This window comes from Pseudorasbora parva, chromosome 18 (genome assembly GCF_024679245.1).
Source record: "Pseudorasbora parva isolate DD20220531a chromosome 18, ASM2467924v1, whole genome shotgun sequence".
In the NCBI taxonomy this organism is placed as follows: Eukaryota; Metazoa; Chordata; class Actinopteri; order Cypriniformes; family Gobionidae; genus Pseudorasbora; species Pseudorasbora parva.
In genome coordinates, this window is record NC_090189.1 from 22,496,999 (window position 1) to 22,512,608 (window position 15,610).

Consider the following 15,610-nt stretch of genomic DNA (forward strand, 5'->3'; position numbering starts at 1 on the left):
ATTTCGGTGAGTCTGTGGACCTTTTGGCTTGATTGCATTGACAGCAAGTCATCTGCCAACAGCAATCATACAATGTCAAAGCATGAGAGCAGAAAATGCAGTACAATTTTTGGACTGCCCCGAGACTATGCAACAGACGTTCTCTCCTGATGTGGGTATCCCATTAAATCCCACAGGATTAGTGCTAGCTCACAGTCAATTTGGAATAGATTTAACCGTACCGCTCTCCTCTCTGACCCTGCCATAAGGATCTGAGTATTAAAACAGACAAGATGCTCTCGACAATCAAACAACCACTCTCACCTTGTCGCCAGGATGTGACCTCCTAGCTTCTTAAAGTCTAGTTAATAGCATTAACAATCACTAGGTGATTATTTAATAATAATCAAAGATAAATGGTGTATCCTCCCTGTCTACCTCACCCTAGAAAAAGGATGAACTGCAGCTGTCAGTCAAACTGGTGGGGGCGGGGCCTGTACTAATGATGTCCAATAAAAACACTCTTAAGGTTGAGCATAAGAGCGAGTGAGGGATGTTAGATCAGGTGTGACAGGTAACCACTTATCAGAGAATATATGAGTCATTAAAATGTACTTTATGAAAAATTGAAACAGTTATCCTAATGGTTCGAAGCTTTGGGAAGCTGTGTTTTGAAATCGTCCATCGCTGATAAGTTGTTATTTAGGTTTTTTTGCACACAAAAAATATTCTCGTCGCTTCGTAAAACTATTGTAGAGCCAATGTAGTGAGATGGACTTTGTAATGACATCTTTAGTGCCTTTTATGAGTCTTGAGAAAGAAAATGACTTTGGTGTCAATGAAGGCCTTTCTGAGCCATAGGATTTCAACAAAAATATCTTAATTTGTGTTCCAAAGATGAACGGAGATCTTACGGGTGTCGAACGACATTAGGGTAAGTAAATAATGACAGAGTTTTCATTTTTGGGTGAACTAACCCTTTGAGGGGGGGTGAAACACTCAGTTTCAGTCAATCTCATGTCAATCTTGAGTACCTATAGAGTAGTATTGCATCCTTCATATCTCTGAAAAGTCTTTAGTTTTATTATATTTATAAAAGAAATATAGGCTGTACCGAGTCTTTCCGGAAAAAAACGAGCGCCTGGAGGCATATCGAGTGGGCGGAGCTAAAGAATGACGAGTGCGCACAAAGCGGTCCTCAAGCGTGAAAAAAAACGGAAGTATTTTTGACACAGAAATACTCCATCAAACGTCCAACATTAGTTTTTGAAACTTTGTCTATGTTTAGGATGGGAATCCAAGTCTTTAACAGTGTAAAAAGCTCAGTATGTATGAAACAGAATTTCACCCCCCCTTTAAGTGTTTGGACTTTGCTATTTGGATTTCAACAAGAGTTTTGTGCTTCCCCTCTCCAATTTTGCAAGAAGTTTAATCTGAAATCCAAAGGATTAGCGATAACCAGCAGTGGAGTGTAAATCTGCTCTAAGATCACAGAAAAAGCAGAGGATCTCCAGCGTTGCTCTGTGCTGGAGTTTTATTCTCCCCACACAGATTCAGCACTGCAGAGGAGGAAAGGAAGTTATTTAAAGAGTCAGACAACTAAAAAAAGATATTTGATTAACCAGAAAAGTGTGAACATCTGTGAAAGAAAATGTAGTTGTGCAATTGCATTGCTTCAGGGGGCTTTTTTTTGTGCAAATTATTGCTTTAAACACAAAGATGTGCACTCCATTGTGTCTCACCTGCATGAGTGTTAAACCTTGCTGCATTGATGAACCATCACATCAGTTCCTCTCCCCCTCCTTAGCACTTTTCACATGCACCTCACACCTCAAACGACAGAAGTGTGAGTGTGCACGCGAGAGAGAGCGAAAATACACCGGGAACTGTAAAACAACAGCTCTGAGGCACATAGCGACAGCAACTAACATGGAGCTAATATCTTTCCTAAGAGCCACTCATTCGCCGCGCTAACCGCCCCTTAAACGGCCACAGACACGCCAGCACTCCACACAATACCCTTCAGGAAACACTTCATCAGCTAGCCCTATGCATATATTCATAGAGGTATGCAAAAGCTTTATGCTTGTTGGTTTTTCTATCTTCGCACAAAGGCCTGCAGAAACACCTCTGAGAAAGCGGGAATTGTTAATGAGGTGTGAAGACCTGCCCGTCACACAGATGAGATGCAAACATATTACAATACACCCTAAAGTACAGTATAGTCTCCGGTTAAACTGGTGTAAAAGCGATTGCCGTGCTCTTGAATATCGTTGTGATTTTCCTAGCCCAGTGCAGAACTAGACAGATCGGTAGTGATCTCAAAGAAAGGAACACTGCTGATATTAGTGTGTTACTCACACAGGACCGCAGGGCACACGGGCACACACACATCCGCATGCGGCTGATAAACTGGCCTGTCAACACTTCAACTTGTGTGCTGAGCTACTGGATTTAAGACTAGCCACAACACAAATGGATGCACACACACAAACACAATGTCACAGTACAACATCAGCGCCACCCTGACAAATTCAACAATACAATTTCAACACAGCCTGTAACTGCAGAGCTGCGCAGTTTGGAAGGGGCATCTGATTTACGGTTGTTGTCTATTAGAAGAGGTTGAGTGTATATCACACAGAAATGAGCTAGAGTTAATGTACTGTAACCAGTTTGGGGATTTGGGTGTCTGCTGCCTAGGCAACGCAACCTAGAAGGCTGATGCGTTCACAGGAAGACTGACACTGTTGTAACCAGGCACGACGCAGCAAGGTTTTGTGTGGCCAATCAGATGTCAACCAGAACAGTGCGTGGAAGGGTTTTCTCTGTTTGAGCGATGTCACGCATTCACAAATCATACCCATTTGGACACATTTAAAAACAAATGTTCAAACCAAGTGTCATTTTTTTTAATTGAATTTATCTATTTAAAATGACTTTGTTACTAGTTAAACATTGTTTGTTTATTTGAAAGAACTCAAACCTTTAATTCAACAATATGTGAAAGAAGTCATTTTTATTTACGCATAAAAAAATGCAGCATTTTACTAAATATTTCTATATCAAATAAATGGTGTTCTTTTGCACTTTCTATTCATCAAAGAACCCTGAAAACGTATCTCAGTTTACCCAAAAATATTAAGCAGCACAACTGCTTTCAACATTGATGATAATAAGAAATGTTTCTTGAGCAGCAAATCAGCTTATTAGAATGTTTTTTGAAGGATCATATGACGCTGTAGACTGCAGTAGTGATGCTGAAAACTCAGATGTGCCATCATTTTTGCCATAAAGTTCAATTTTTTAAAAATATTAATAGAAAACAGTTATTTTAAATTGTATTAATATTTCACAATATTACTGGTTTTACTGTGTTTTTGATTAAATAAGTGGAGCCATGGTGAGATTAAAGGGTTACTTCAGCGATTAGCATATGGCTTTGTATCAGTAGAAACCCTGGAGTATATTCAAATTATTGTGCTTTCCCCCCTCATATCTCCCTGAGACAAGAGATTTATGCATTTTATTTCTATAAAAATTCCTCCTATGATGCAAATTGACGATTTTTGCATCATAGGAGGAATGTTTGGCCAAAGGCTAAAGACTACAGCCAGCAGAGGGAGCCATTTCCGCATGTTTTGAACTCGCGCATGGGGGATGGGAGATAACACTCAGCTTGCAGGGAGAGCTCAGCTGGCAGGCACTCATTTAAACGGAGCTATGGTGTGCAATGTAAGTCTTTTAACTTCTCAAATTAATTTCTATGAAAGTTAAGCTTGTAAAGGCATGAACTGAAACGCGCCAGACTGAACTCGCGTTGTGAATGTATGCCGCGAGTGTAGTCGCGATTACCTCAGCTCTCATCACTGGTGCAGTTAGTGCTCAGTGCTGTGATACGCGCGGTGACTCACTCATTATATTGAACAGACACGTTCAGTTTTTAATTGTAGTGTCTTCTCTAACTCAGTCACTGTAATCAAGTTGGTGGCGTTGGGGAATGGCACAGGGCAGCGAAGCATTCTGGGAATTGTAGTCTTTCATCCCCATGGGACAAAAATACATTTTCTGTCTTTTCTCAGTCTAGAAAGCACCAAATTCAAAAATAATTTCACATTTCTACTGCATTGATAACCCAGTTCAAATACAGATTCATCTTCCCAGCGCTGAAGTACCCCTTTAAGAGACTTTCAGAAACATCTTACCGATCCCAAACTTTTAAACAATAGTGTGCTTCTCATCAACAATAAAAAAAGCATAATTGTTTTGTCAGTTGGTTTAATTTTTCGATATTTAGACATTTTAAGTATAGCTGTAAGTGGCCAAAAGTAGCCAAATACTTTTGAATTTTGATACAAAATGTTTTTGGTGTAGATGTGGCTAAGCCACGAAATCAAACCAAATGCTGACTCACCATGGTTATTACAGAGAGTAACTTAAAGGGTTAGTTCACCCAAAAATGAAATTGATGTCATTAATGACTCACCTTAATTCCACACCCGTAAGACTTTCGTTCATCATCGGAAAAAAAAAATCAAAAAAGTCGTCCATATGTGACATCAGTTGGTTGATTAGAGTCTCTTGAAGCATTGAAAATACATTTTGGTCCAAAAATATCAAAAACTATGATTTTATTTAGCATTGTCTTCTCCTCCATGTGCCTCCAAAAAGAATCAAACGGTTAATGAATCGGTGAATTGATCAATGATTTGGGTCGCACGATCCAAACTGCTGAAATCACGTGACATTGACGACATTCATTAACCGTTTGATTATTTTTGGAAGCACATGGAGGAGAAGACAATGCTGAATAAAATCGTAGTTTTTTTATGTCTCCTTTGATGTATTTTCGATGCCTCAAGAGACTCTAATCAACCAACTGATGTCACATATGGACTACTTTGATTATGTTTTTATTAGCTTTCTGGACATGGACAGTAAAGTGTGCATTGACTGCATTATGCTCTGGGACTAAAATATAAAATATCTTAAACTGTGTTCCGATGATGAACGAAGGTCTTACGGGTGTGGAACGACATTAGGGTGAGTCATTAATGACATCAATTTCATTTTTGAACTAACCCTTTAAATAATAGCTTTCTTTTTATCACAACAGATCTGGTTAGGACACAATGTGACAACAAAGCTTTTGATTTAATTTTTGACCTCGTCAGCCTGATGTAGGCTCAACGCCCTCAGCCTAAAAACAAAACTAAACCCTGTAAGTGACATAAGAAGAAAACTGATCTTAGGTCAGAGACTCACCGTTGACTGTGAGGTGCACCCAGCTGCCGTTGTGAAAGGTGTGATACTGTTGCTCCAGCATCAGGACCTTGCACTCATACCAGCCCTGGTCTTCCGAGCGAACCCTCTCAATACGTAGAGATGACTTGCCATGCAGGCTGGCTCGACCTGTGGGGTTCAGAGGCACACAAAAGATGTGAGAGAAGCTCTGGAGTCCAAAACATAACTATAAATTAAATAAACAAAAAATCGTTTAGTTACATCAGATTGAGCCAAAAAAAAAACAGTTCATTTTCATTCCAAACGGCATTTACAATTACAAAACAAACAGATTTATAATTACATGGGAAATATGCTTTTTAATATTTTTATTAACCTATACATTTTATTTATAATCTTTTATTTATATATTTTATACTACTTTTTCTTAATAATTTCTTTCAAATCATAGCAATTTTGTCTAAAAATTTTTACATAAAAACAAAGAAGCTTATGGCCATTTACACATTTAATTCAAGTAAATTAAATCTAATTGTTTATCTTCACTCTTGAAATGATGTACACAGCCCGGATCCACAATAGCATCACTCATGAGTGTTGTTTTGGCGACAACAGTGTCAGGTCCAGGGGCCATGAAGGCTGAAGTGAGAGATGAAGTGGCCCAAAGTAATTTCTGAAACTCCCGTGAGCACATCGGGAAACACACATCTCTAACCACGCCAGACGTGGGCAAATCCATCGTGACACTATGACATAGCTGGCTGGCTGACTTCGAGGGTCAACCAGAGAGGGGATTTATGCCTTTTTTTTCTATATTCTGGCAGCAGTGCTGGACAGATGGCAGGAAACAATATCAGCACAGGCAGAGGGATTGCAAGACAGCAGTGTTAAAGGCTATTAAGGCTGTTTGTCCTCAAAAAACGTTTCTTTTTTTTTCGATAAAAAAAGGCATTACCACAGTCTGAAAAGAATTTATGTTCCCACAGGGTACAAAATAAAAACACTATGTAAATAAGATAAAGAAAATATTGCATGGGCAATACTTATACAGTAGAAAAAATGTGTGAAGCATGGCTTATATAATTTTTGTTAGAGGTTAGTCTTGGTTTGAAATAATGATAAACAATAATAATGTAAACAAACAGTTTCATATATTTCAGTCTTTCCCCATGTAACTAGATAGCAGGACTATTGGCGTGACTGGAAATAGTACACAATTGTGTCCATTGAGATCATCTATGACCAAACCTTGGGCGCACAATCAAAAAGCGTAAAAATATCTTACACACAGCAACTTCTACAAGGCCCTGCAGATGAATAACACTGAAGGAGAACCAGAAGCGAAACGAGAGCGGTCAAATGCCTGGCCTATTTTTGCAGCTGTAAGAGTGTGTTGATGGGACCAAGCGAAACAACGCTGACACGTGATGTAGGTTAAAGATAGTCCTCAGGAAGTGACACGCTGGAGGTCAATACAGTACGGAAGAACATTTTCCCTCGTTTTCTTTCTCTCTCCTTTTAAGTCGAAGGCCTAGTTCAAACCTGTATTTGGAACAAACTTTTTTTGAAGAAGAAGAAGAAGAAGAAGAAGAAGAAGAAGAAGAATTTTGTGTAGCAAACTTTTGCGTTTCGCATGACATGAGAGTAATGCAGTGTTATTATTGTCATTATAACTAAAATGTTTTAAATTGTATTAATTTGTTAATTGAAATTAGGCAAAAATAAAATATAAAAAATTACTACAAAAAAAAAACTAGGACCTACACTAAAATTTAAATTAAACATTATAATTATATAGTATATAAATAATAGACTTTAAAAAAAAAAATATTGACGTAGTGTCCTTTCTGAAGTGTAAAGTAGAGACAAGCTGGGCGTCACCATCTTGCCAGTGCGTCATCGCATGTCACGCCCGGAAAACAGAAAAAGGGGAAAGAGGCGGGATGTGGGCGGAGCTGAGATGATACAATGACTATAGACGGCGAATAAATGGCTATCCACCTCTCACTCAAAGTAACCGGGCCCTTAATTATGCAGAACTTTAAGGCTTTATATAATGTAAATGAATGAGTTATTAAAAAAAATGTACCCCCCTCACAATTGTCATGAAGGGCAAAATTAGCCGTATAGACCAAAACCACAATTTGTACCATATGTTTTTTCTGATGTAAATTTGGCCATTTTAACATGGGGTTTAATGAGATTCTGCTCTCTTCTGGAGCCTGTCTCTAGTGGTCAGTCAATGAATTGCAGTTTAAGTCCCTTCCGAATTGGCTTCAACAGAAACTGGGGAAGGTTGCCGCTTGGATCCAACCCACGATCAGCACCACGTGATCATGATTACATGATGTTGTATTTTGCAATGCTCGATCAATTGAGCAACGCAAAACCCAAAATATGATGCAAATAAAGGGAAACAAAGCATTAAAATGAAAGTGTCTTGTCAATAGGGGCACAACTTTAGTAAACGCTACTATGGGTCGTATAATGAAAGTGTCCTGTTGTCGATAGGGGTGCAACTTTAGTCAACTCCTATAGGTCGTATTTCAGGGACGTGACAAACAACCTATATAGGCGTATTGGTTGGAGAACATGTTGTTAGTATCACATGATGCACAACCCAAAGACAAAAACAAGTAACAGAAAACATTTTACAGTAAAGCAGCAACTCACATGATCTCCAGCACTGCAGGTCTTTTTTGTGCAATTCCTGTGTAAGTGAGACTAAAACTTTTAAAGAATCGCTATTTAATCTCAATGTAGCATTAATGAATAATACAGTGACTCTCAGATATGTGGTCTCTTTATCATCTCTCAATCTCATGCTTAGACAAAGGCCCATTAGATTCATATAGAGTCATTCGGTGACAAGCAGGCTTTTTGTGGTGGATATTAAATATCTATGCCTGAGCTATGCTGGACACACTAGTTACCATTACAGCAGGGAGAGTTGTCCCCGGATCTTACACACTAAGACACAGAGCTACTGTGGATGTGCTGAGTTGAGCCATTAGTCTGGAGGATGCGGTGCCCACTATGAGGCCAGAGGTCAAAGGAAATATGCTGCTGAATGAGACCACATGCCAAACCTCATTTACATACAGGTCATAGAAGCACACAGGCCATATACTGGATGCCAAAATTATGGATCGTGTTTTTGGATGCAGTCTCCATTGACTTATTGACCACTGACCCCGGTTATTCTCATTCCCGGTCAAGTACTGTGATTGTCTTAGTAGAACACAGTATTTACTGTGTGCATGACCAGATTTTCTTATATTTCCCTCAAACATACATATATATATATATATATATATATATATATATATATATATATATATATATATATATATATATATATATATATATATATATATATATATATATACACACACACACACACACACACACACACACACACACCTAAAGGATTATTAGGAACACCTGTTCAATTTCTCATTAATGCAATTATCTAATCAACCAATCACACAGCAGTTGCTTCAATGCATTGAGGGGTGTGATCCTGGTCAAAACAATCTCCTGAACTCCAAACTGAATGTCAGAATGGGAAAGAAATGCGATTTAAGCAATTTTGAGCATGGAATGGTCGGCCGGTCTGAGTATTTCACAATCTGCTCAGTTACTGGGATTTTCACGTACAACCATGTCTAGGGTTTACAAAGAATGATGTGAAAAGGGAAAAAGATCAAGTATGCGGCAGTCCTGTGGCCGAAAATGCCTTGTTGATGGTCAGAAATAGTGAGGTCAGAGGAGAATGGGCCTATTGATTCAAGCTGATAGAAGAGCAACTTTGACTGAAATAACCACTCGTTACAACCGAGGTATGCAGCAAAGCATTTGTGCAGCCACAACACTCACAACCTTGAGGCGGATGGGCTACAACAGCAGAAGACACCACCGGGTACCACTCATCTCCACTACAAATAGGAAAATGAGGCTACAATTTGCACAAGCTCACCAAAATTGGACAGTTGAAGACTGGAAAAAAGTTTGGTCTGATGAGTCTCGATTTCTGTTGAGACATTCAGATGGTATGGCTAGTATCCACCATGGATGGATGTTGAGATGGTAGAGTCAGAAATTGGTGTAAACAGAATGAGAACATGGATCCATCATGCCTTGTTACCACTGTGCAGGCTGATGGTGGTGGTGTAATGGTGTGGGGGATGTTTTCTTGGCACACTTTAGGCCCCTTAGTGCCAATTGTTTAAATGCCACGGCCTACCTGAGCATTGTTTCTGACCATGTTCATCCCTTTATGGTCACCATGTACCCATCCTCTGATGGCTACTTCCAGCAGGATAATGCAGCATGTCACGAAGCTCAAATCATTTCAAATTGGTTTCTTGAAAATGACAATGTGTTCACTGTACTAAAATGGCCCGACAGTCACCAGATCTCAACCCAATAGAGCATCTTTGGGATGTGGTGGAATGGAAGCTTCGTGCCCTGGATGTGCATCCCACAAATCTCTATCAACTAAAAGATGCAGATATGATATTTTAATGATTAACTTTTAGTGAATGTTAGATGATGTCAAAGATCATCCAAAGGTAAAATTAAGGGAAATTAGATGCTCAATTAAATATCCAAGATTGGTGATTGAGTCAAAATCTTCAAATAAGGTTTCAAATCATGTACATCTCAGGTTAGCAGCACCAGCAGAGCAACAGCTTTTGAGATTTTTTTAAAGAAATATCTTAATCTGTTAAAAAATATATGGCACTACACTGCACAGTGTTAAAAATCACTGCCGGAAATTCAGCTACGGATTCAGGATGAGAGAAAGTAAAATAAAAAGAAATCTCATTACCATTCACTGCATGTGAGTGAGAGACATTAAAATTGCATATCCTGCCTCAAGCCACGTCTGATAAACTATCACAGTTTCTTTGCTTTTATAAATCTGACATGCGCTTAAATTATGCCCTTTCTGTTTCCACTCCTTATCAATGATGTAGTATTCAATCTCAATTAGGAAAAGGGGGATCATATTTGATCTGCCTCACTCCACTCCAACCCCACCCCATAACCTCTTTCATCTGTTCAGCTGGTGCGTTTCTCTGGAGATCAGCCTCTCTTCCACCTGTCCACTGATCTAAACCGCCAGATCCAATGGAGCAAAAGATCAGAGCTTTCTTCAAACCAGCCTGCACGTTTCGATTCATAATCTGTTGACACGGCTGGCTCTTGCCCTGTGATAAAGCATTCAGCCCCTATGAGTGAGATTAAATAATGTGCTGAGGTCTGGACCTAGATGATGTCAGAGCCAACAGTGAGTGTCTCCATTTCAGTGGCTCAAACATTTGCCTGAACAGCCTGCTGTATATGAAAAAAATTATAATTGAAACGGGTGACATATCCAACAATTAGGTATGCAGTACCTCAATTTATTGGCAGATTACTGACCAAATTCAAATTTATCAAAATTAAATTGAACCTGACTTATAATATGGACCTGGGATCTGTACAAGGATTTAGGATCCAAGCAGCATCCAAAATAAAATAAAAAAGTTAAAGATAAAATAGCTGGAAAAATAGTAGGGTCTTTTTGTCATAGTAATAATTATAGTAGTTGTGAGTAGTGAGTATTCATGTAAATACAGTCTGTTATGTCTTAATTAAACGTAAACAGTTGGGAAAGAAATCGGATATGGAGTTATAGGATCCATTCATTGAGTCTTAAAGTGACAGCAGCCTAATAAAGTAAACCTGCTGCTGTCTGTAAACAACAAAAGAAACAAAAAGAAAAAATCCCTCTCTGTTCTTGACTGAATAACTTTTGAATAACTTTTAATTAAATTTTGTAATAAATTTAATTAATGCAAAGATTATGCAGTGTTTTAGTTTTACATTTGATTATTCAGTTTCTGTATTGTTTCTTACTTCAATGCTACTATTAAACAGATCTAATGTATACCTAGCTGAAAAACTTAAAGCACTATTTATATTACCAAGTTGAGCAAAGAGTTGCTGGTATTTCAATAGTTTTTTTGTTTGTTTACATTGATGTTAAAATGACATGTCATATTTGTGACATTACTGTTTATTTTCCCAGAAAGAATGTAAAACATTTTATATTGGTTATATCATTTTCAGTTTTTAAATGCATTTAAATAAAATTTGTAATGCATATCACATTTTTCTTCAATATTGTGCACCCCTACTCATCAGTATCGGCCTATAGTTTCTTGTTAAAATCTGTATATATTTTTTCGTAAATCAGTATAATTGAATTTGATTTCAAATGGGTACATCCCTACCTGCAATATCAACAAATTCTGTTAACATAAAGACTGAGACTGAGACTGAGATGTGGAAAGGCAACCTTTAAAGCAGGGTTCACATAAGGGTAATTTAATGAGAATCGCAGTTGTTGTGATGAAACAATCAGTGCAGTGTTCGAATATATAAATGGAGACGGTTTTATCTGATGAAGACTGTAGATAATGTCCTCGGACCAAACAGGCATTTAGTGTTCACTAATTTCATGTGACAAATCAGAGCCACATGAGGGGGGAAAAAAAGTTTAGAAGTGTAATAACTGGAAAAGGGAAAGAGACATTTCAACAGTATTTTTCTGAAAAACAAGGCCACATTTTTTTCTATGCCTTTTAATGTGCACATCGGTGCATGAAAAAGCTTCATTCAAGCGAAATGAAATAAAAATGTCACTATCAATGCACGTCTAAAACTAATGTCCTTTATTAAATGCAATAATCAAATAATGAATTAAATGACAAATGATAAAACAGTGGTTATATTTGAGGTGAATGACGTAATGCAGTGAGACAGAAATAATCAGGGCTCACCGGCGTACTCGGGGTCCACATGGGGAGGGTAGAAGCGGAAGTTGATGAAGAAGGGAATGGGCACTCCAAACTTGAACCACTCCACCACGTAGGGCTGGCCGTTGAGTGGGTGGGCCACGTCACATCCCAGAATCACGGTCTCCCCAGCGCGGGCTGTCACAAACTGGGGCTCCTCTCTGACTCCGTGGGCACCTGTGAGAACATATGGACTTTGATGAGCAATCACACACAGGCCTGTACCAACCACACACTGAAACTGCCTGGGTGAGCAATGATTCATCTAACAGCTGAAATTAGATTTTGGTTAGTAGGTCTACCATGGATCAGCAAGTCTGCAGGCTATGTGCTGAAGTTCAATTCAGCATAAATTAACCTTACCCGGAAATCTATTTTATCTCTCTGGAAACCGGAAACTGTTTTACTAATCAATATACACACTCTCTATATTGACACTCAATATTCACTCTCCATTTACTATGACAAATACTACAATGGGCTATAAAAGTAAATAATTGAAATGATGTTGTTTTTTGTCCTGCACTTAAATATGAAAGTCAAGGATAGTGTAGGATTTGAAAAATGTAAAACAAAGAAGAGTATTACAAAAATATAAGAAATATTTAAGATTCTATTTCTAGGTCACTAATCGTATTTGTGACACTGATCATATATGAACTTGTATAATCATATTTGCATTCGTTGTAGAATAAGATGCTCTTCATATCCTTCTAAAATCATGCTGAGATGAGACATAAAGAAAATCAAATGTAGAACAATTAAAATTGGTAGGTCATGAAAGGTTTGTCTTGCTAGAGTGAGAACAAGTATTGTTTCCACTCAACAACAAACATAGCGAACACAACGTCCGATTCAAATGACTCTTATGAACCGGCTCTTTTCAGTCAAAATGACTCACAAAACCATCTCGAAGCGGCTTGCAAGTTAGCAGTCTGAATCAGATTCACTCAGTCAGTGAATCATTCAGAGTGGTTACTGAGTTCACAACTAACTGTCAGTTACAGTTATGTCCAAAACAAAAAGAACAGGAAACATGTTAACTGTGATATGTACAAAAGTTTATCAGTCTATTGACTGACTGGTTGTTCATATGAAGATACACATTAATCACACCAATATTTCAAGCTTCTGAGCAGTCGTTTTATCAAGAAAATCAGACATTTTAAAAGAAGTTACGTAGCTCCTAAACGTTTCATTTTATGTCTGGAGCCTTAAATTAGAAAAGCATGCAAAAAAGATTTTTTAACCCCACACAATTTTCTATAGAGCAATTTAATCAATAAAGCAGTATCAAACAGACAGTGAAACTGCTATAAACATTTGCTACAGTAACTGTGTCATCCAAGCTTATCTTGCTGACAGTAAATAAATGGGTAATCAAAAAATGATAAATCAGATATAGATGACTAAATAAAAAATTTGCATTAGACAGCATAAACAATGACCTTGACTTAGGGTCACTGGCCAATGAAAAAACGGTATAACCAGCGCATATAAGAGTGTGAGAGCTTGCTTAAGAGGTGCCTAACATGACAGATAAATGGCTTAATCTAAGCCTAGGTGGACTAAAACTGATGTATTCAATGTGTAATTTCCTTTGTGAGGCAAATCACACATAAAAAGCAGGGGAATCAGATGACTTAATCAAGACTGTGATATTCTCAGCTGCCGCTTTCCCTCCTCCTCCTCCTCCTCTCTATGCCTGTAATGATGTGATGATGAGAGCCCGAGCGCCACCAGAGCGTCCCTGTGCATATACCCAAGACTCCCGCTGCACCCACTACCTACTGCAGCAGCGCCTGCTGATTGGCTACTGGTGACATCACCGGTGAGCAAAACAAGCCTTGGAAGGTATGACTTCACTGTTTGCATGGCTGAGAGCAACAAGCGGTTAACAAGCTGCTCTCTCTACTCTCCCCTCTAGATTTACTCCCGTTTACAATGAAAGACACAGGGGATTGAGCCAGTCAAACCACTTGAGCCCTGAGAGAAAGAGGATGTGCATTTACAACAGAGAGGACTCAAGCATTCCCTTCGCTAAAAATCCAAGCATCATTTGTTTTTGTTTTTCATAATTTTCTTTTGGTAGAAGACAGAAGCAGGTGCCCTTTTAAAAACAATTAAATAAATACAATTATAATGGTAATTAGGTTGTTAAGTTATTTAAATTTGCAATAATATTTATACATTATGAAAGCACTATTTTCGATAAGTGAATGGTTACGTTTTTCTTCTTTGATCAAGAAAATTTATAAATAATACTGTGTTAATAAATAAATTAATGAATAAATAAATAAATAAATAAATGCTATAAGTGTATTTCGCAATTAAGCTGCCGAATGATGTACCTATACATTTATTCATTTAGCAGATAGCTTTATCCAAAGCAACATAATGTTGCTTCAACTATACGCAGATCTACAAAAGACACTATTGTGGATATTCAGTACTACAAGCTAATCTCTATAAAAGTTTGAGGTTGCTGTTAATATTTATTATTAGTATAGTAGTAATAGTAGTAGTAGTAGAATTATTACCAGGTCTTGACATTCCATTTTTTTGTGGTTTTAAAAAGTTTTAAAAGCCACTCGGCATTTTCACCAGCAACAATTTTGACATCAATAATATGTGGAAAATCTGCCATATAGTATAGATATTTTGAACATTATCTCATAATTTGGCAGCAGGTATATTAGGCTGCTGTCACTTTAAGACATGACGCATCGATCCAATATACTGTTACACATGCATTTATTTAAAACATGACTGTGTTTACGTGTATACTCGCCAAGACAGCGTTTTGACGTTATTTTGTTTGTATTTGACTGCTTAAGGGTAATAAGAAATGAAAAATAACTCTGAGAAAGATTTAGTAATGAGAGGTGGCTTATGTGCACGCACTTTCAATAAAATCTCCAGGAACGAGTAAGATTATCAGTTAGATTTTATCATTAGATCTCACTGCAAAATGTAAGCCCTGTAACACCAATAATATTCATCCAGTGCAAATGAAACAAGTGAAGGGAGGCGGGTTAGTCTGTCAACTCATGTCAGAGAGCTGACAGATCGAGAAAGTGCAGCTGATATCGTCTAATCTGCAGAAATAGTATAGGAAGCATTTTAGATATTTTATTATGGATTTGTGTAAAAACAAATCTATATTTTTAGCTACACTGCATTGCCTATTTGCACTTAGTTTTTTATTTCAGATTCCTTTCTAAAAGACAATAAAAAAGATACTACATATAAAATTCAACCTGACAAAAGTGGCTAGTAAAAGTGACTGCATTACATGCAACCGCTGAAATATAATAATATGAAGCCCTGTTTATTACTACTACTTTGGCCATAGGTCATTTGGCTTCGGGTAACAAGCGAGCCAGGACTGCCAGAGGTGTAACCTAAAAATAAAAATAAAAATTACAAACAACAAAGAGAAATAATGCCTTTGGTAAAAGGTTAACTGGTTTTCAGTGTTTTGCAAAGATGCCACCATTTTAGCACAAGACTTGCATAAATATAATGATGAAGGCATC

At 37.8% G+C, this 15,610-nt stretch overlaps 1 protein-coding gene across 10 annotated transcripts in view; it reads right to left on the reverse strand.

Annotated features, from left to right (window-relative positions):
- Nucleotides 1-15,610, reverse strand: part of igsf9bb (immunoglobulin superfamily, member 9Bb) — a 157,933-nt gene that overhangs the window by 106,814 nt on the left and 35,509 nt on the right. For all 10 annotated transcript variants that reach the window (XM_067424458.1, XM_067424456.1, XM_067424454.1 and 7 more), the window contains exons 2-3: nt 12,057-12,248; nt 5,245-5,391 (exon numbers count right to left, since the gene is read on the reverse strand). In XM_067424458.1, coding sequence (XP_067280559.1) covers nt 5,245-5,391; nt 12,057-12,248 — 339 coding nt within the window. The remainder of the gene's footprint in view (nt 1-5,244; nt 5,392-12,056; nt 12,249-15,610) is intronic.